At 49.4% G+C, this 14,599-nt stretch overlaps 1 protein-coding gene across 1 annotated transcript; it reads left to right on the top strand.

The window, feature by feature from the left end:
* Positions 1–2,818: 2,818 nt before the first annotated feature.
* LOC135819729 (mucin-5AC-like) lies at positions 2,819–14,092 on the top strand. The gene is made up of 4 exons (XM_065332982.1): positions 2,819–3,171; positions 5,517–5,586; positions 7,158–9,128; positions 12,092–14,092. Exons 1-4 carry the CDS (start codon positions 3,169–3,171, stop codon positions 13,150–13,152), a joined length of 3,105 nt encoding a protein of 1,034 aa, XP_065189054.1. The 5' UTR covers positions 2,819–3,168; the 3' UTR covers positions 13,153–14,092.
* The last annotated feature ends 507 nt before the right edge of the window (positions 14,093–14,599 follow it).

Raw genomic sequence — 14,599 nt, 5'->3', positions numbered from 1 at the left:
TGCGAGTCAATACTAAGGGAGTGATAATACCGTATTTCCTCGATTAATAGACCCGTTCTTTTGTTTTTTGAAGAGGGTTGGACCCCCGGTCTCTTATTTGGGCATGGTCCATTATTTGAGCACGGTCCACTATATTTTCATCGGCACATCGCTGGAAATGGTGGATTTTTAACACGTCATAATCCACCATTTCCAGCGATATGTGCCGATGAAAATGTAGGAAAAAATGTAGGTTTCTGCCCTGCCATGCATGGAGCAGTTTGCATAATCGTGATGTCAATAAGACCACGACTCGAGGAGCTTTGATTTGATGATACAGCACTGCATGTTTCCTCCTCTTCACTTTCAGCTGCATCTGTCACATTGCAGACCCACATCAACAAAGTTGTCAATTGGATGACGCTCTAGAAGCTGAAGCCAAACGCATCTAAACCGCTATTCTCTGCTTTCCTCCTCGTCCCAATAGTGACTTGTCTGCATTAAGTCCCTCGCCTTTCACGTTCCCTGATGACCGTACCTGTCTCTCAATAGTCGATCAGCACAAACACCTTGGGATTATCCTGGATCAGCATCTGTCCTTTGATCCCCACATTACGTACCTGGGGAAACGTGCAAGTTCTATTGTTAGCTTCCTCTCCTCTCACTTATCTCATTTCTCCCTTGATTGCCGTTTAATGCTGTATAAATGCTATGTTCTGCCTGTATTTGACTACTGTTCCTCCATTTGGGCTGGCAAGCCTGGCTTCAGCACATCGCTCACGAATCGTCTCGAAGTCACACATCGTCGCTTAATTCGCGCTGTCTTTGTTATTCCCCGTTTGACGCCCTCTTTATTATTTATTATTATTAAATTTTTGATAGAGCAATCCCCACAGGCCTATAAGGCCTTCTTACAGGGTACCCCAAATGTGCCAATACAAGGATACGAAAGCGAGAAACAGATGTGCATAGGCGAATGTCAGCAGGTAGAGAGTACCAACGATCTGAGCCTAGAAAACTAAGAGAAAAAGACCATACCGATTTGAAGCAGGGGGAAGAGCAATACAAGGGCTGCAGAAACTTGAGAGCGTGTACAGGAGTTTGTATGTGACGATGCACTGCGCAACGAAAAACAACTAGAGAGTATAGGGGGCTTGCGAGATCATTATTTTAGTGAACGGAAAATAAGAACAAAAAGTCTGAGCTGATACCGAGCTGCAAGTGGGAGTAAAATGGTTACGTTTTTGTAGTGCACTGATGCTGTTGAAGCGAGTGAGGTTGAACACCGTGCGCTCTCATACGGTCTATGCTATCGCATCCAGCTGCCCTCTCTCTAACAGGCTCAGACTTTCATTGTAAACTTTGGGTCATCCTAATAAAGTTATTATTATTATTATTAAACTAATTCATAAAATTCGTCTTGGTCTTGCCCCACCCCATGTTTTATCCCAGCTTAAAGGGGAAGTTAAGGCAAAAATTAAAATTTCACCAGTTGTAGTCTTCGAGGTGCTGAGTCGAATGGTCTAGGTCCGAGGAAGCTGAGACGCTCCCTTCCTACTTGAATCCCAATCGAACTCGCGCACTTACTAGCCTGTTTGACCTTTTTTGGGTGCAGTCCTGTCACTCGAGTTGAACTCGAGTTGAACCTTGGTGTGAAAGTTGTCGCCTGCTGGCGTGGTGACCAGGTGATTTGGGCACCCAGGAGCACGTGACCACTTGTTCAACCATGTTCGATTGGGAATAAAGGAGGAACGCTGCATCGCAGCCTTTTCGGACCAAAACCAGTCGACTCAGCGTCCAAAAGACTACAACATATGGGCCAATCGTGGTCATCCGTGCTTTTATAAGAACAAAATGGCACTTTTAGTGACATATTGCATACAAATCCCCATCTAGTAGGGCGCAGTCACCCAGTTTCGGTGGAAGTGCGCGAGTTCGATTGGGATTCAAGTAGGAAGGGAGCGTCTCAGCTTTCTCGGACCAAGACCATTCGACTCAGCACCCCGAAGACTACAACTGGTGAAATTTTAATTTTTGCCTTAACTTCCCCTTTAACTGGTTTCATCAGTCCTCAGCTACCCGAAACTCTCTCTGCTTCCCTATCTCTCACACAGCCACTCTTTTGAGGTCCCCTCTATTTTTGGCATAATTTATTATACACATTGGTCGTTGCTGTCACAGGACCTCAAGACTTGCCAAAGACTTTCCACTTTTGCTGTCTTTACTTCGCTAGGTATTCACTTGTTCTGGGCCACTGTGTAATTCGTATCTTTTGAGTTATCTTCTTTCTTTCTCCTTTCTTATACATGTATGTGTACTACTTTTCTTTTGTTGATTTGGCCTTGGTTGGCTATCACCCCTCTCTCATTCAATATTGGCATTAATATATATTGCTTGCCACGAGATGATGATGCAATAACAATGTAATAACAATAATAACACAATCCTTATCCGAGTAAAAAACTCTTCGCTGAAAGGTCAAAGGTCAAGTACATGTCATCACACCAGGCTTGCCAAAGTTGGCATCCCATGGACGCAGCGCATGCGCGTACAACAAAAACATCGCCTTTTTCGTTGTTGCCTGATCCGTCGAACGCTGGAAAAGTCGATATGGCCATATGGGCAACCTCTCCAGTAACATGTATTGTAGTTTCACTGTGGAAAGCAGTGGAGTACACGATTAAAAGGTGAAGTCTTCCGAAAAAGGCACCTCGTAAGCGTGGCGACGATCGTGATGGAAGACGCAGGTCCCCGCAAAGGTGATGTGCATGCTAGAAGTAGAGTTCCAGGGCAAGCTCGTATGCAGATATGTTCTACTCGAAAAAGCAACGAGAGAGAAAATCCGAAAACAAACTTGGCAGATGACTATTTTGATATCCTTTAGGTTTTTGTATTCCAGTTCCTCCCATCATTTCCTCTGAATAGCTGATCCAGTCCATTGGGCATAGAAAACACGCGAAGGTGTGTCGCATCAAGCTTCCAACAATTCCTGACTCATTATTGTAGGTTTGGTTCCTTGCATTGGAGCGCTGAAGTAACAGGTAGGAGAAAAATCTGCAGAACTGAGGGTCGCTGTGTCGATCGATCTAGAAGGTCTCTTAGTAGTCGACCAACGTGGAATGTCAGCGCAGCTGTCGAAGATATCAGTAATCACCTGATCTTTGGCGGATCTGAGCCCTTCATTTCAGCATGGTAAGTAAATCCGTGTGTTTGAGCGCTGGTGAGGGAATGCAGGTTGTGTCACGTCCGACTCTCGTTGGCCTGACGAACCCAACGAAGAGTTATCGAACTGATCCGTACCCGAGCTACAAGCTGTGTGCTTCCTCAAGGGAAGCTCCGAAGGTAGAGTGTTGGCGCTATTCGACTACACACTTCTGAGCGTGTACGGGCGCTCACAGTCGAACACACCCATCAAAATCAGACACCTAAAAACGCTCGGGATATCTCTTCCATCCAAACGGATTTCAATCAAGTTGCACTGACAATCTAACCAATGTCGAACGCACGAGTCGAACGTGCGTCGTGCAAGTAAAGTTAGTTCTCCGCTGTCTAGATTCCGAATGCCTGGTATGACGCTTACAGTGGTAGAGCGCTGAAGTCTTGTGTCGTAATTATCCGACTTCCCTGGTTCCTGAGTGCATATAATGTATGTCGTGGACACGGAGTTGCCCTTCGCCCCTGTGGTGTTGCGGTTGTCCGTCACGATTCGTAGTAGCACAGCCAGCATGTCAAGGGCGACGCCACTGGTCGCGCACTGCGGTGTTTACCAATCATATTTATAGGTCCAGCTTTCATGACCAGTCGGAGGACTACTGACCGTAGTAACCGTTGGTGTTGTTGAAGTCTATTTTTAAAACGTCGCAACACAAACGGGCGGTTTCGCCTCCTTTGCAACATGTGAACGACAGAGGGAGAGAGAGAGGGAATGAGTCTGCAGGGGCGTAGCAGCCGGTCCGGCCGGGCCACCTTTTTTTAACACAATGCCAAAAGTGCCCAGAATGCAGGATTCTGCACCCTGTTTTCAATTTTTTTACGGGGGAGATCCCCCCCTCCGGACGGACCACCTCCAATGGCAGTGCTACGCGCCTGGTCTGTGGTAACTGTGCATGTGGAATGTGCAGCTCGAAACAACCAGAATATGATACAGCACAGCCGGCTAGAGATGCCCCCCCCCCCCCCCCCATTAGAGGTGAATTCCATGATAGTGAAATTGGGCATGGGGAAATGATTGGCACTGTCAGTAGCCATTCTGGGGTCGTACCACCCCTCTGAAGCTGGTTCCGGGCCTACATGTATCTCAGGGGGAAGGGGCATGTTGGAGCTCACACCCTGATGAACTAGCTGCACGGACGCCTGCCATAAGTGGCAAGCTCAAATCTGCAGTGTTACGTCTGGGCATGTTCTCTATGAAATGAATGCCAATGCGACCAAACATCAAGGGTTTTCGAGAAACCTGGACATTTTACGAAGAGAGAGAGAGAGAGAGAGAGAGAGAGAGAGAGAGAGAGAGAGAGAGAAAGAGAGAGTGTGTGTGTGTGTGTCTTTTCTTTCATTCTCCTGGGTGGTTACCAACAGCCAGTGTATGCCAGAGTATGTGGTGTGGTGTGTGTGTCGAAAAAGAAAAGAAGAACAAAATGGAAAAATGAAAAATAGGGATTCACTGGCCAGAAAAAGTCACTTCAATCAGCTGTGTGGTGGATACCAGGCTAAATCTAGTGGCAGTCAATTCATCAGCCTTGCAAGCTGTTGAATGGTGCAATCCCAGCACAAGTCGCTATGTCTAACATAACTGTTCGCTATCATCGCTTCCGTGATGGGCAGGTCTGAGATCTGAGGTGTGTGTGTGTGTGTGTGTGTGTGTGTGTGTGTGTGTGTGTGTGTGTGTGCGCGTGTGGATTACGCAGTTATCTGGGGCTAGTCTTGATCTGTTTCATGCAGATCTTGTCTGCTATCGTCGCTATAAGAGAAAATCCGTGGGTGTACATCCAGTGCATTTCCAGATTTGCGTGCTTCTCTTGCGACGGGGGTACATGGTAAAAGGTACATGACGTGTGTTTGTGTGTGTGTGTGGGGGGGGGGGGGGGGGTGTTTCAGAGGGTGTCGGCCGTTGGGCGGTTCAATAGCCAAATGAGTCATTTTTCCAAAAGTCCTTTTGAATCTCTGTGTGTTTCAATACAAGTGTGTGGGATTGGAAATGATCATCAGGGGCGTCAGACACCGTACGGTCACTATGGTATTGCGCGTACCACTTTTTGCCTTGGGTACCCCGTGAATCATTAATTTTTATAATACACTAAACTGAGCTCTAAATTTCCAAAATATCGGCTCAGCCACCCCCCCCCCCCCCCCCAACACACGAGTAAATAATTGTACTTCAGGTGGCTGACCGTACTGCACTAAAGTGCCTTCCAACGCACCTGAGGCATACGCACATTTCAGCAGCACAGGACTCCCGTGGCCTTTTGATCCTCTCCGGTTGCTGAACTGCTTTTTCGGTCTGTTTGTTTTGTTGTTCTTCTGTTTTCTGCGTTCCCCAGGATACCAGAGTGCTGGTCTCCACACTGGTCATATTGTCTCTAGCGGCTTGCCAAGTAGAAAGTTTAGATGGTATGTCACTGAACGATATAAGTTTTCAGGGGTGTTTGCACCTGGTGGAGTAGGGTTGGGGTAGGGGGGGGGGGTAGGGGAGGGGTAGGGGGAGGGGGGGGGGGGGGGTGAGCTGCTGGCAAACTTTGGGAGGGGGAGGGAGGGGGAAGCGTGGGCTCAAATGAGAAGGCAAGTGACATGATTGATTTACATGAGCATTGGTCAGCGTTCTTGCCAAAGCGGCATAGCGGGGCGCTGCGTCCTCCTTCACTTATTGACTGCCCCCTTTCAGAGTGTGAGGGCAACCGTTTTATATTATGCATGATGAGGACACATCATGATTGTAGCAAAGCAGTGTATGAGTCATTGCATCATTATCTGTACTTACATGTACCTCTGAAAACCATATCAATGGCGGGTCACAGTAGCCGGTGAATAAAACTAATACATGGAATGGAAGTACATGCACATGTACATAATAGTTGGTCGGTTGCTTTCTGACGCTGGTGAAAGTAACGGCGAAATATGGCGCCACAGAACGGTGGGACAAAATTTTGGGTCCGATGATCCCCGCCCCCTTTCACATTATTTTGTTCTGGCTATAGCCATGGTTCTGCGTCCACCTCGCCACCACCACCCTTGCTCTCTGCGGCCAACCACGTTCATTCCCGTTTTTATTACTTTCTTGTGATATAACCATGGTGGTTACTCAAACCATTGCTTGTGCGAGGATTGGATCATCACATGTGACCGCAGATCACATGACCAATTTCCTGTCAAATCCATCACACATGTGACGTGTCACTTGGGAAAACACCGAGGCATGGCCTGTAGTCTTTCTTCTGGCATGTGAGTGACATTTGCATTGCGAAAGGCATGAAAGGTGCTCCAGGCATGGGCACCCAGCGCACCGCAATAAGCCTGGTTTCCCTCAGCACCCTGTACTGTGTGGCCACACGGGCAAAGGACAGTGGTTTGCGTCCTCTTCCTTACTACGGCGAATGTACACTGCTGGCCAGTGAAAACCAACCTCATGAATAAAGTAGCGCCGCGTCCGAGCACACAGCCCAGTGTGCGTATCGCCCACCGCTATTAATTTTTTTAATCTTAAAGTTGGATTTGTCTGGCCAGTACTGTGAATGCTACTTTCGCCGCTCCAACGGCATCTGCCACTCAAGTTTGTTTGTCCTGCTTGTTGCAATCCAAAATGCGGATTTCCAGTCACATCTGTAGCATTAACGCTTTACAGCCTAAGATTATTTCCAGGAATGTGATGCTGAAACAATTCTTATGCCGATAGACCTTTAGATCGTCCGATTTGGCCAAAGGACAGATGAGTTACGCCATGTTGCGCTTTGAAGTATGCACTGTACATTGGCCAGGTCAGTTAGGTTATTGGTGCCCGTTCCCGGCGCGTATACGGATTACCAGTTTAGTAGGAAAGTGGAGTACAGTCATGTACTTCCTAAAGAATAAACACCTCGTGGAACATAACCCCGTCTAAAAACAGTCATTCAGATGTTGACAATTCATGGTGGTTCTCCTTTCGCTGAGTCTCTCTCCCTGTTTCTGTATTTTGGGTTTTTATGCAGGCGGAGCTAGGTGGAAATGGCATCGAATCGAATCCCCCTTTAAAAAGATTGCGAATAGAGGTGATGGGGACGTGCAACCAACAGACGCACCCGCCAATCCTGGTTTTCAAACAGGCGCGCCTGCTGATCCCCCCACGCCGGTACCGAAAGCGTCTGAAGGAGAACATGGACCGGAGGAGGCAAATCCAAGCCTTGTTGACGCCCAAGGCACTGCGGAGCCGGAGCTTGTTACACAGACAACCCACCCCATCCTACCTGAGGTTCAGGATAGCACCGATGCAGGACACACCGGGCAGCAATCTCATGATCCACCGCACCACGAGGGCGGGCAACCAACGGAGCCGAGAGAAACTCCTGGTCTTCAAACACAAGCGGCTCCTGACCACCCCACTCCGGCACCGATAACCTTTGAAGAACGTAAGCCAGAGCATACAGATCCAAGCCTTGGTGACGCCCAAGGCGTACCAACGCACACCAAGGCGCACCAGGAGGCCGGGCAACCCACGGACCCACCCGCTATTCCCGGTTTTCAAACAGACACGCCTGCTGATCCCGCCACACCGGTGCCGACAGCATCTCAAGAAGAGCATGGACTGGATGATGCAAATCCAAACCTTGTTGACGGCAAAAGTTCTGCTCAGCCGTCGGATGCAACTCCAGGCGATGTTGCTGCCCAAAGCACTGCTGGAATGGTGGATGGCATTCCAACCTCAACTGATAGATCTGCTGACACTTCAGAACATGGGCCACCAATAGGAAGAACCCCAGACCGCCCACTACATCAAACCGGAGAGAGAACCGGGGACGGCATCGCTGACAAACCCCAGGGTACTCCCCAGCAGCCCGGAGACAGCACGACCCAACCGCTGACGCACATCCCGGAATCGGAAGGTACTCGCGAGCGATTCGGGCACAGCACAACCGAACCAGGCGAGCAGCCCGAAGGCGTGACAACTGAACTGCACGAAACAGAGGCGCCAGCCAAGCATGCAATCAAGTCGACGCACCGTTCCAACGCAACGCCCACAGTGCTTACTCCAGCTACAAAAGACGTGATTCGCCATACAACAGAGGCTGATCATCATGCAACAGAGGCCGATCATCATGCAACAGAGGCTGATCATTATGCAACAGAGGCCGATCATCATGCAACAGAGGCCGATCATCAGGCAACAGAGGCCGATCATCAGGCAACAGAGGCCGATCATCATGCAACTGAAACCTTGACTCTCCAACCAACTGAAGCCGTAACACTTCCCCCAGATGAAGTTCACACACTGAGTCCTGAGGCACTGTCCTCTAAACCCACTCCACTGACAACTGCTACTTCGTCGCCCACAACTACTTCAAGTTTGCACGTGTCCAGCCCGCCGGTTACTTCAGCCCAACGCACACGGTCAGCTCCAGCTAGTACTGTCGAACCGAGAGCCAGCGGACACGGCCCGCTGCCAGCTGCAACAGTGCTTGATCATGGCAGCGGACATGGTCCATCGCGGGTGACAGCCGTGCCTGTGCATGGTGGTGGTGACGGTGGAGGGCATGGCAGCGGTTACGGCCGAACGCCAACCGCCGCTATTCCTCAACACGGCAGCGGACATGCTCCCACCACGGTGGAACCGGTGCCTGTGCATGGCGGTGGTGACGGTGGAGGGCATGGCAGCGGTTACGGCCGAACACCGACAGCCGCTATTCCTCAACACGGCAGTGGACATGCTCCCACCACAGTAGCAACCATGCCTGCGCATGGCGGTGAGCAGAGGCCAGTGCCAGAGGCAACTGTACCTGGAGTGCCGAAACAAACTAGTCGCATTGCTCCAACGAAGGCTGTTACTACTGGTGGCAAGTCCGTGCCTGTACATTCAGGCAATGTCCCACTGCCTGCTGTGGGTCATGACTCAGAACAAGAGACACCATCAGAATCGGCATTATCTCCCAATCCGACTACCAAGTATACCACACAGCCCTTTGCAGGTAAGGAGCCAGGGACTGGATGGGGATTTATTGATGCTGTCTTGCTGGCTGTGTTGACGTTGCTACTGCTGTATTACTGCTGTAGCTACTGCTCAGTTGCTGCTGTTCTGTTCCTGTTGCTGCTGTGGGTCCTGCTGCTGTTGCTGTATTGCTGCTGCTGTGTTGCTGCTGCTGCTGATGTTGCTGTTGTTGCTGCTGCCGCTGTTGCTGCTGCTGTTGCTGTTGCTGCTGCTATTGTTGCTGCTGCGGTTGCTGTTGCTGCTGCTATTGTTGCTGCTATTGTTGCTGCTGCTGTTGCCGCTATCGATACTGCTGTTGATGTTTTTGCCGTTGATGGTGCTGTAGCTCCTGGTCCTGCTGCTGTTGTCGCAGCTGCTTCCACTACTGCAGCTATTGGTGTTGCTGCTGCTGCTGCTGTTGCTGCTGCTGCTGTTGCTGATGGTGTTGCTGCTGCTGCCGCAACTGCTGCTGCTATTGTTGCTGCTATTGCTGCTGTTGTTGCTGCTGCTGCTGGTGTTGCCGCTGTTGCTGCTGCTGTTGCTGCTGTCGCTATTGATGCTGCTGTAGCTCCTGTTGCTGTTGCTGTTGTTGCTCCTGCTGTTAGTGTTGTTGCTGCTGCAACCACTGCTGCCACTATTGTTGCTGCTTCAGCTGCTGCTGTTGCTACTGCTACTGCTGCTACTGCTTACGCTATTGCTGCTGCTGCTGCTACTGGTGTGTTGTTGCTGCTGCTGCTCCTGCAGCTGTGTTGTTGTTGATGCTCCCGTGCTGTTGTTGTTGTTGTTGTTGTTGTTGTTGTTGTTGTTGTTGTTGTTGTTGTTGCTGCTGCTGCTGCTGCTGCTGCTGCTGCTGCTGCTGTTGTTGTTGTTGTTGTTGTTGTTGTTGTTGTTGTTGTTGTTGTTGTTGTTGTTGTTGTTGTTGTTGTTGTTGTTGTTGTTGTTGTTGTTGTTGTTGTTGTTGTTGTTGTTGTTGTTTCAAATCTTTATTCTCACGATTGCCAGTGGCCAATAAGAGATAATAGTGTAAGACAGGAGAAAGAGTGAAGAGGAGTGTGGCATTAAAGAGAATATTTTCGTTGGATAGAATGACTCCCACCACTCTTCTATACAGTCATACTAACTTGTACGCCCTTGAGAAACGCCTCAACTTCAAAACCTATGTATTTGTTTACCGCTGCCTGAATGGACTTGCTAGTCCTCTTCTGCGAGACCGCTTTACCTTGCGCGCCCATGGTGCTCGCACTGCAGCCACCACCCGTGGCCAAGTCTCTGCTGCTCTTGTTCTGCCCCCCCGCTAACACCCGATATGGCTTTAGTGCAATTTCTTATTTGGGCGCTGCCAGGTGGAATACACTTCCACCGGCTTGCCGCATGTCTAGTTCACCAGCTGAATTTCGCTCATCCATCAAATTATACCTAGGGTTCCCTGTAAAAAGGCGCTGACGCCTGTTGGGAACTCCCTAGTAAAAGAAGAATAAATAATAATAATAATATAATAATAATAATTGGGTGCGCAGAGCGTATGGATTAATGACTACTTAAGTGTATGGGCTGGGGTGGTCACTACATGAGCATACAGAGTTGCGCAACAGCAGGGATATCTGGGATTTGAAAAGAGTACGAGAACGGATTTCGCGTTGTTGTTGTTGCTGCTGCTGTTTTTTGTTGTTGTTGTTGGTGGTGGTGGTGTTGTTGTTGTTTCAAATCTTAATTCTCATGATAGCCAGTGGCCAATTAGAGATATGTTGTTGTTGTTGTTGTTGTTGTTGTTGTTGTTGTTGTTGTTGTTGTTGTTGTTGTTGTTGTTGTTGTTGTTGTTGTTGTTGTTGTTGTCGTTGTCGTTGTCGTTGTCGTTGTCGTTGTCGTTGTCGTCGTCGTCGTCGTCGTCGTCGTCGTCGTCGTCGTTGTCTTCGTTGTTGCCGTTGCCGTTGTTGTTGTTGTTGTTGTTGTTGTTGTTGTTGTTGTTGTTGTTGTTGTTGTTGTTGTTGTTGTTGTTGTTGTTGTTGTTGTTGTTGTTGTTGTTGTTGTTGTTGTTGTTGTTGTTGTTGTTGTTGTTGTTGTTGTTGTTGTTGTTGTTGTTGTTGTTGTTGTTGTTGTTGTTGTTGTTGTTGTTGTTGTTGTTGTTGTTGTTGTTGGTTGTTGTTGTTGTTGTTGTTGTTGTTGTTGTTGTTGTTGTTGCGATCAACGGACAACTTTATTTTCTCTTCTGTGCACCTGTACACTAAAGCTGTGCACATAGGTTTGTAAACAACACCATCTCGAGCTGCAATATCTCTCATTGAGAATAACCCACTCAAGTCCTGGGGTCCACGAATGTTCCGAGAATAACTTCTTTTTTTACACAAGAACTTACACCTGGCTACATTACTGTCGTTCGCCGAAAAACTGGGGGGGGGGGGGGTCAGCCTCGTAGCCTAGACCGTTCTTATTCTCAAGTATTACAGTGTGCGCAGTTGAGTCACCGTGTATACTTTGGTATGCTGTGCTTGGTGAAACTCTACCCCGGTCGTTCTTCGGCGCTGCTTTCCTGGGCGCCCGGCTGTACTGTATGTGTGGACGTCACCGCTGAGCAGAATGCTGTTCCACTTCAGCCCGTCAAGGGCGCAGCTATTGAGGGTTTTGAGGTGACGGTTTGTTTGCAATGCGATACCGGTATACTTGATGTCTTGTTGATGTGCAAGGCATGGAAAGTGAGGGTGAGGGCCGTGTCCCGCCAAATGAGCTGTTTCGCAGGTGGCGCGAGTTTCAAACTCCGAGGTTATTGTTGAATGGTCACTGCTGGGATGACCACTACGCCATCGCTTTGTGTTGAATGGCCAGTGGAATAAAGATTTTATGTGGCCTGGCATATGTTGAACTGTAGGCGCTTCGCCCAAACACTGAGTGAAGTCTATTTTGAAACACATTCCCCAGCTAATCTCGCTCCTTTCCGTATGTTTCTGCCTGTGTGCCTCCTGTGCCTAGCTGTTACGAGTAGCACCTCCAGCATCTTCGTGCTGGTGCTGGGCGCCTGCGCTGGATTTCTCCTAGCCATTCTAGGCCTGGCGCTGTTCGTATTGCGGTCGCGGAAGGGCAAGCTGCGCAGAGAAAGCGCCGAGTCGCGGCTCACGCTGAACATCACCGAATGCCAGTCTGTTCACGTGTCGCACCAGTCGTCGTCGCCGTCGTCATCGTCACGGCCCAGGCTGGAGCCAAAGACCAGCTCAGTATCGTTCATGTCTGCCAAGGAGGCGGTGCTAGCGCTGGAAGATCAGTACACCGACATGGGCAGCTGTATGGCGTCCAGGGAAGCGGAGGAGACTTACCAATACCTGGACGACAAGAGCCCCGTGTACGACGGCATTGGCAATTATTATCGATTCTCAGCCGATCAGACTGCTGCGAGCAAATCGGACGAATACTACTCTGCTGATGTTGATGTGTCAGCTGTTGCGCCGACTCTGCCAGCCAGTAACTCAGCGTCGCTCACGCCTAACGCAGCAATGTCTTACTCAAACTGTGGCCCAGTGGTTGTCACCAAGCTGGGTTCTGGAGCGCCCGAAGACTATTTAGTAGCGTCGGATCTGAATATGTCCTACAACCGCTCGGATAACCCGCTCACTAACGTTGAGTCGGCCAGTTATGTCGCCTCAATGGAGAGCGAGGGTGGGTATTGCATGGCTCAGGACGATGGAACTTTCTCCATTCCGTCCGCGGGGAAGCCACGGAGGAGCAGCGCGATTAGTGTTGACTCTCTGCGGCAGCTGGGCAAACGGTTCACGAAAGGAGGTGCCGGCACCGGAAAGACCAAAGACGGTTCATCGGATCGGTACGCTACCCCGCTGAAGGAGACGAAGCTGGATTGGCGAGGAAAGACGTCAGCAGCCCTACAGCCCAACCTGCTGCAAGAATCATCCACGCCCACGAGCGCTCTTCCATTCTTGAACGCCAGGGCTGCATCCCCTGCTTGCAGCATGATGACACCACTCGATAATAACGGTGACCAGCTAATGGACGAGGAAGACAGGGTCAAGACCAAATGGTGAATGCACCGCAGAGCATAGCGAGCGCGTGTGTGGGCGAATTGTGTAACGGCAACCTCGCCAATTCTGATCGGCCCAGGTGCATTGCGAGTGCTCTGTGCCAGCATCTCTACGCGAATACGGCCCGATGTGCCGGTACATCTGAGACTTGTTGCGCTTGGTATGGTGACGAGCTTGGCAGCACAGCACGATATTGTTATGGCATTGCAACCGCATGCCCACGCGCTGCTTGCAAGCCACATTGGCATACTGGTATGTTTGTGAACAGAGGTTATTACGTCCCTGGTCTGATTTGTTTCCGTTTTTCTATCATGTAATCTAGTATTTTTTTGTTTTGCTTCACTTCCCCAGAAGCTTGAGTGTACGTAGTTGTGTAAGCGAAGGTGGACGCGAATATTATGCTGAGAAAAGTACTGTCTTCCGAGCGATGCTCGCGGTGCCTACAATTATGTGCTACACCTTGGTCCAATCGTCATTTCAACTATACATGCATTTCCTAGCGTACCTGTACGTGTGTTTTCAACGTCAGCCTACCCGATATAACCAGGCTGTATGTATGTAGTGCAAACTGAAATTTCTCATTGCATGCAACTGTAGAGCATATCCAGTCCTATGCATCAGTGTCATGCATATGCATGTGACTGGACAAGCTTCACAGTTCTGCTTCTACATGTATAATAATTATTATGTTCCGAATAGTCATACTTATCGCTCTTTCTCACCGAGCTCATTTCTAGTTCTTGTCACATTGTGCGTTACCTTTTCAAAAGCTTTCGATTTTCCGTCCTACAGACCACCCATCACAATAATAACATTGTTACTGGCGCTTGAGCCGAATTGAGGGCCTCCTAGCCCTAAGTAACTAGTTCCCTTGAGAGCAATCTCCCTCAATCCGTTTCGAGTTCTTTTGTTTGTCTTGGAAAACAACTTTTAGAAGCGTGCTGTTGGAAAGTCATGCTAACTAGCATGGAGTGAAGCCAGCGGTTCTTGCTCTGTTGAAGAGATGCTCTTTTTTATGGCAGGGCTGCATATCATATCACCAGCGACATGGGGCGAGACCCTAACACTGGTTATACGAAGAAATGGTGTTTCGTGGAGCACGATGTCACCCCTCTATGGACCAGCCATAGGTGTGCTCTAGAAATAACAATGGAGTGCCGATTATCCGCACATCTCATGGCATGGGGATGTCTTCTGCCTGGAGGAGGGGGAGGGGGGGGGGGGGGAGATAACTTATCATAAGGCAGCAGGCACACATACATCTAAAACGTACACGCCTTTGGCAGTATTAAATACACTGGCAGGGGTCGATAGTCCCGGAGGGGGGGGGGGGGGGTAGGGGGCGATAGACCCGGCCATTAGAAATAAATGGATTAGTTACCCCCTGTATATCGAAAACACTGCCAGTGCAGTGCACAGTTTGTGGGGGTTCTCAGCAGTTCAAGCAGGA

The sequence above is a fragment of the Sycon ciliatum genome, chromosome 6, assembly GCF_964019385.1.
Source record: "Sycon ciliatum chromosome 6, ocSycCili1.1, whole genome shotgun sequence".
Lineage (NCBI taxonomy): Eukaryota > Metazoa > Porifera > Calcarea > Leucosolenida > Sycettidae > Sycon > Sycon ciliatum.
This window is presented reverse-complemented; position numbering and strand designations above follow the sequence as displayed.

What these genes read in the sequence shown, in the direction of transcription:
- LOC135819729 (XM_065332982.1), top strand. An exon ending in CCAAGTAGAAAGTTTAGATG is followed by an intron (nt 5,587 to 7,157) that starts GTATGTCACTGA and finishes GTTTTTATGCAG; the next exon opens with GCGGAGCTAGGTGGAAATGG. An exon ending in TACCACACAGCCCTTTGCAG is followed by an intron (nt 9,129 to 12,091) that starts GTAAGGAGCCAG and finishes TCCTGTGCCTAG; the next exon opens with CTGTTACGAGTAGCACCTCC.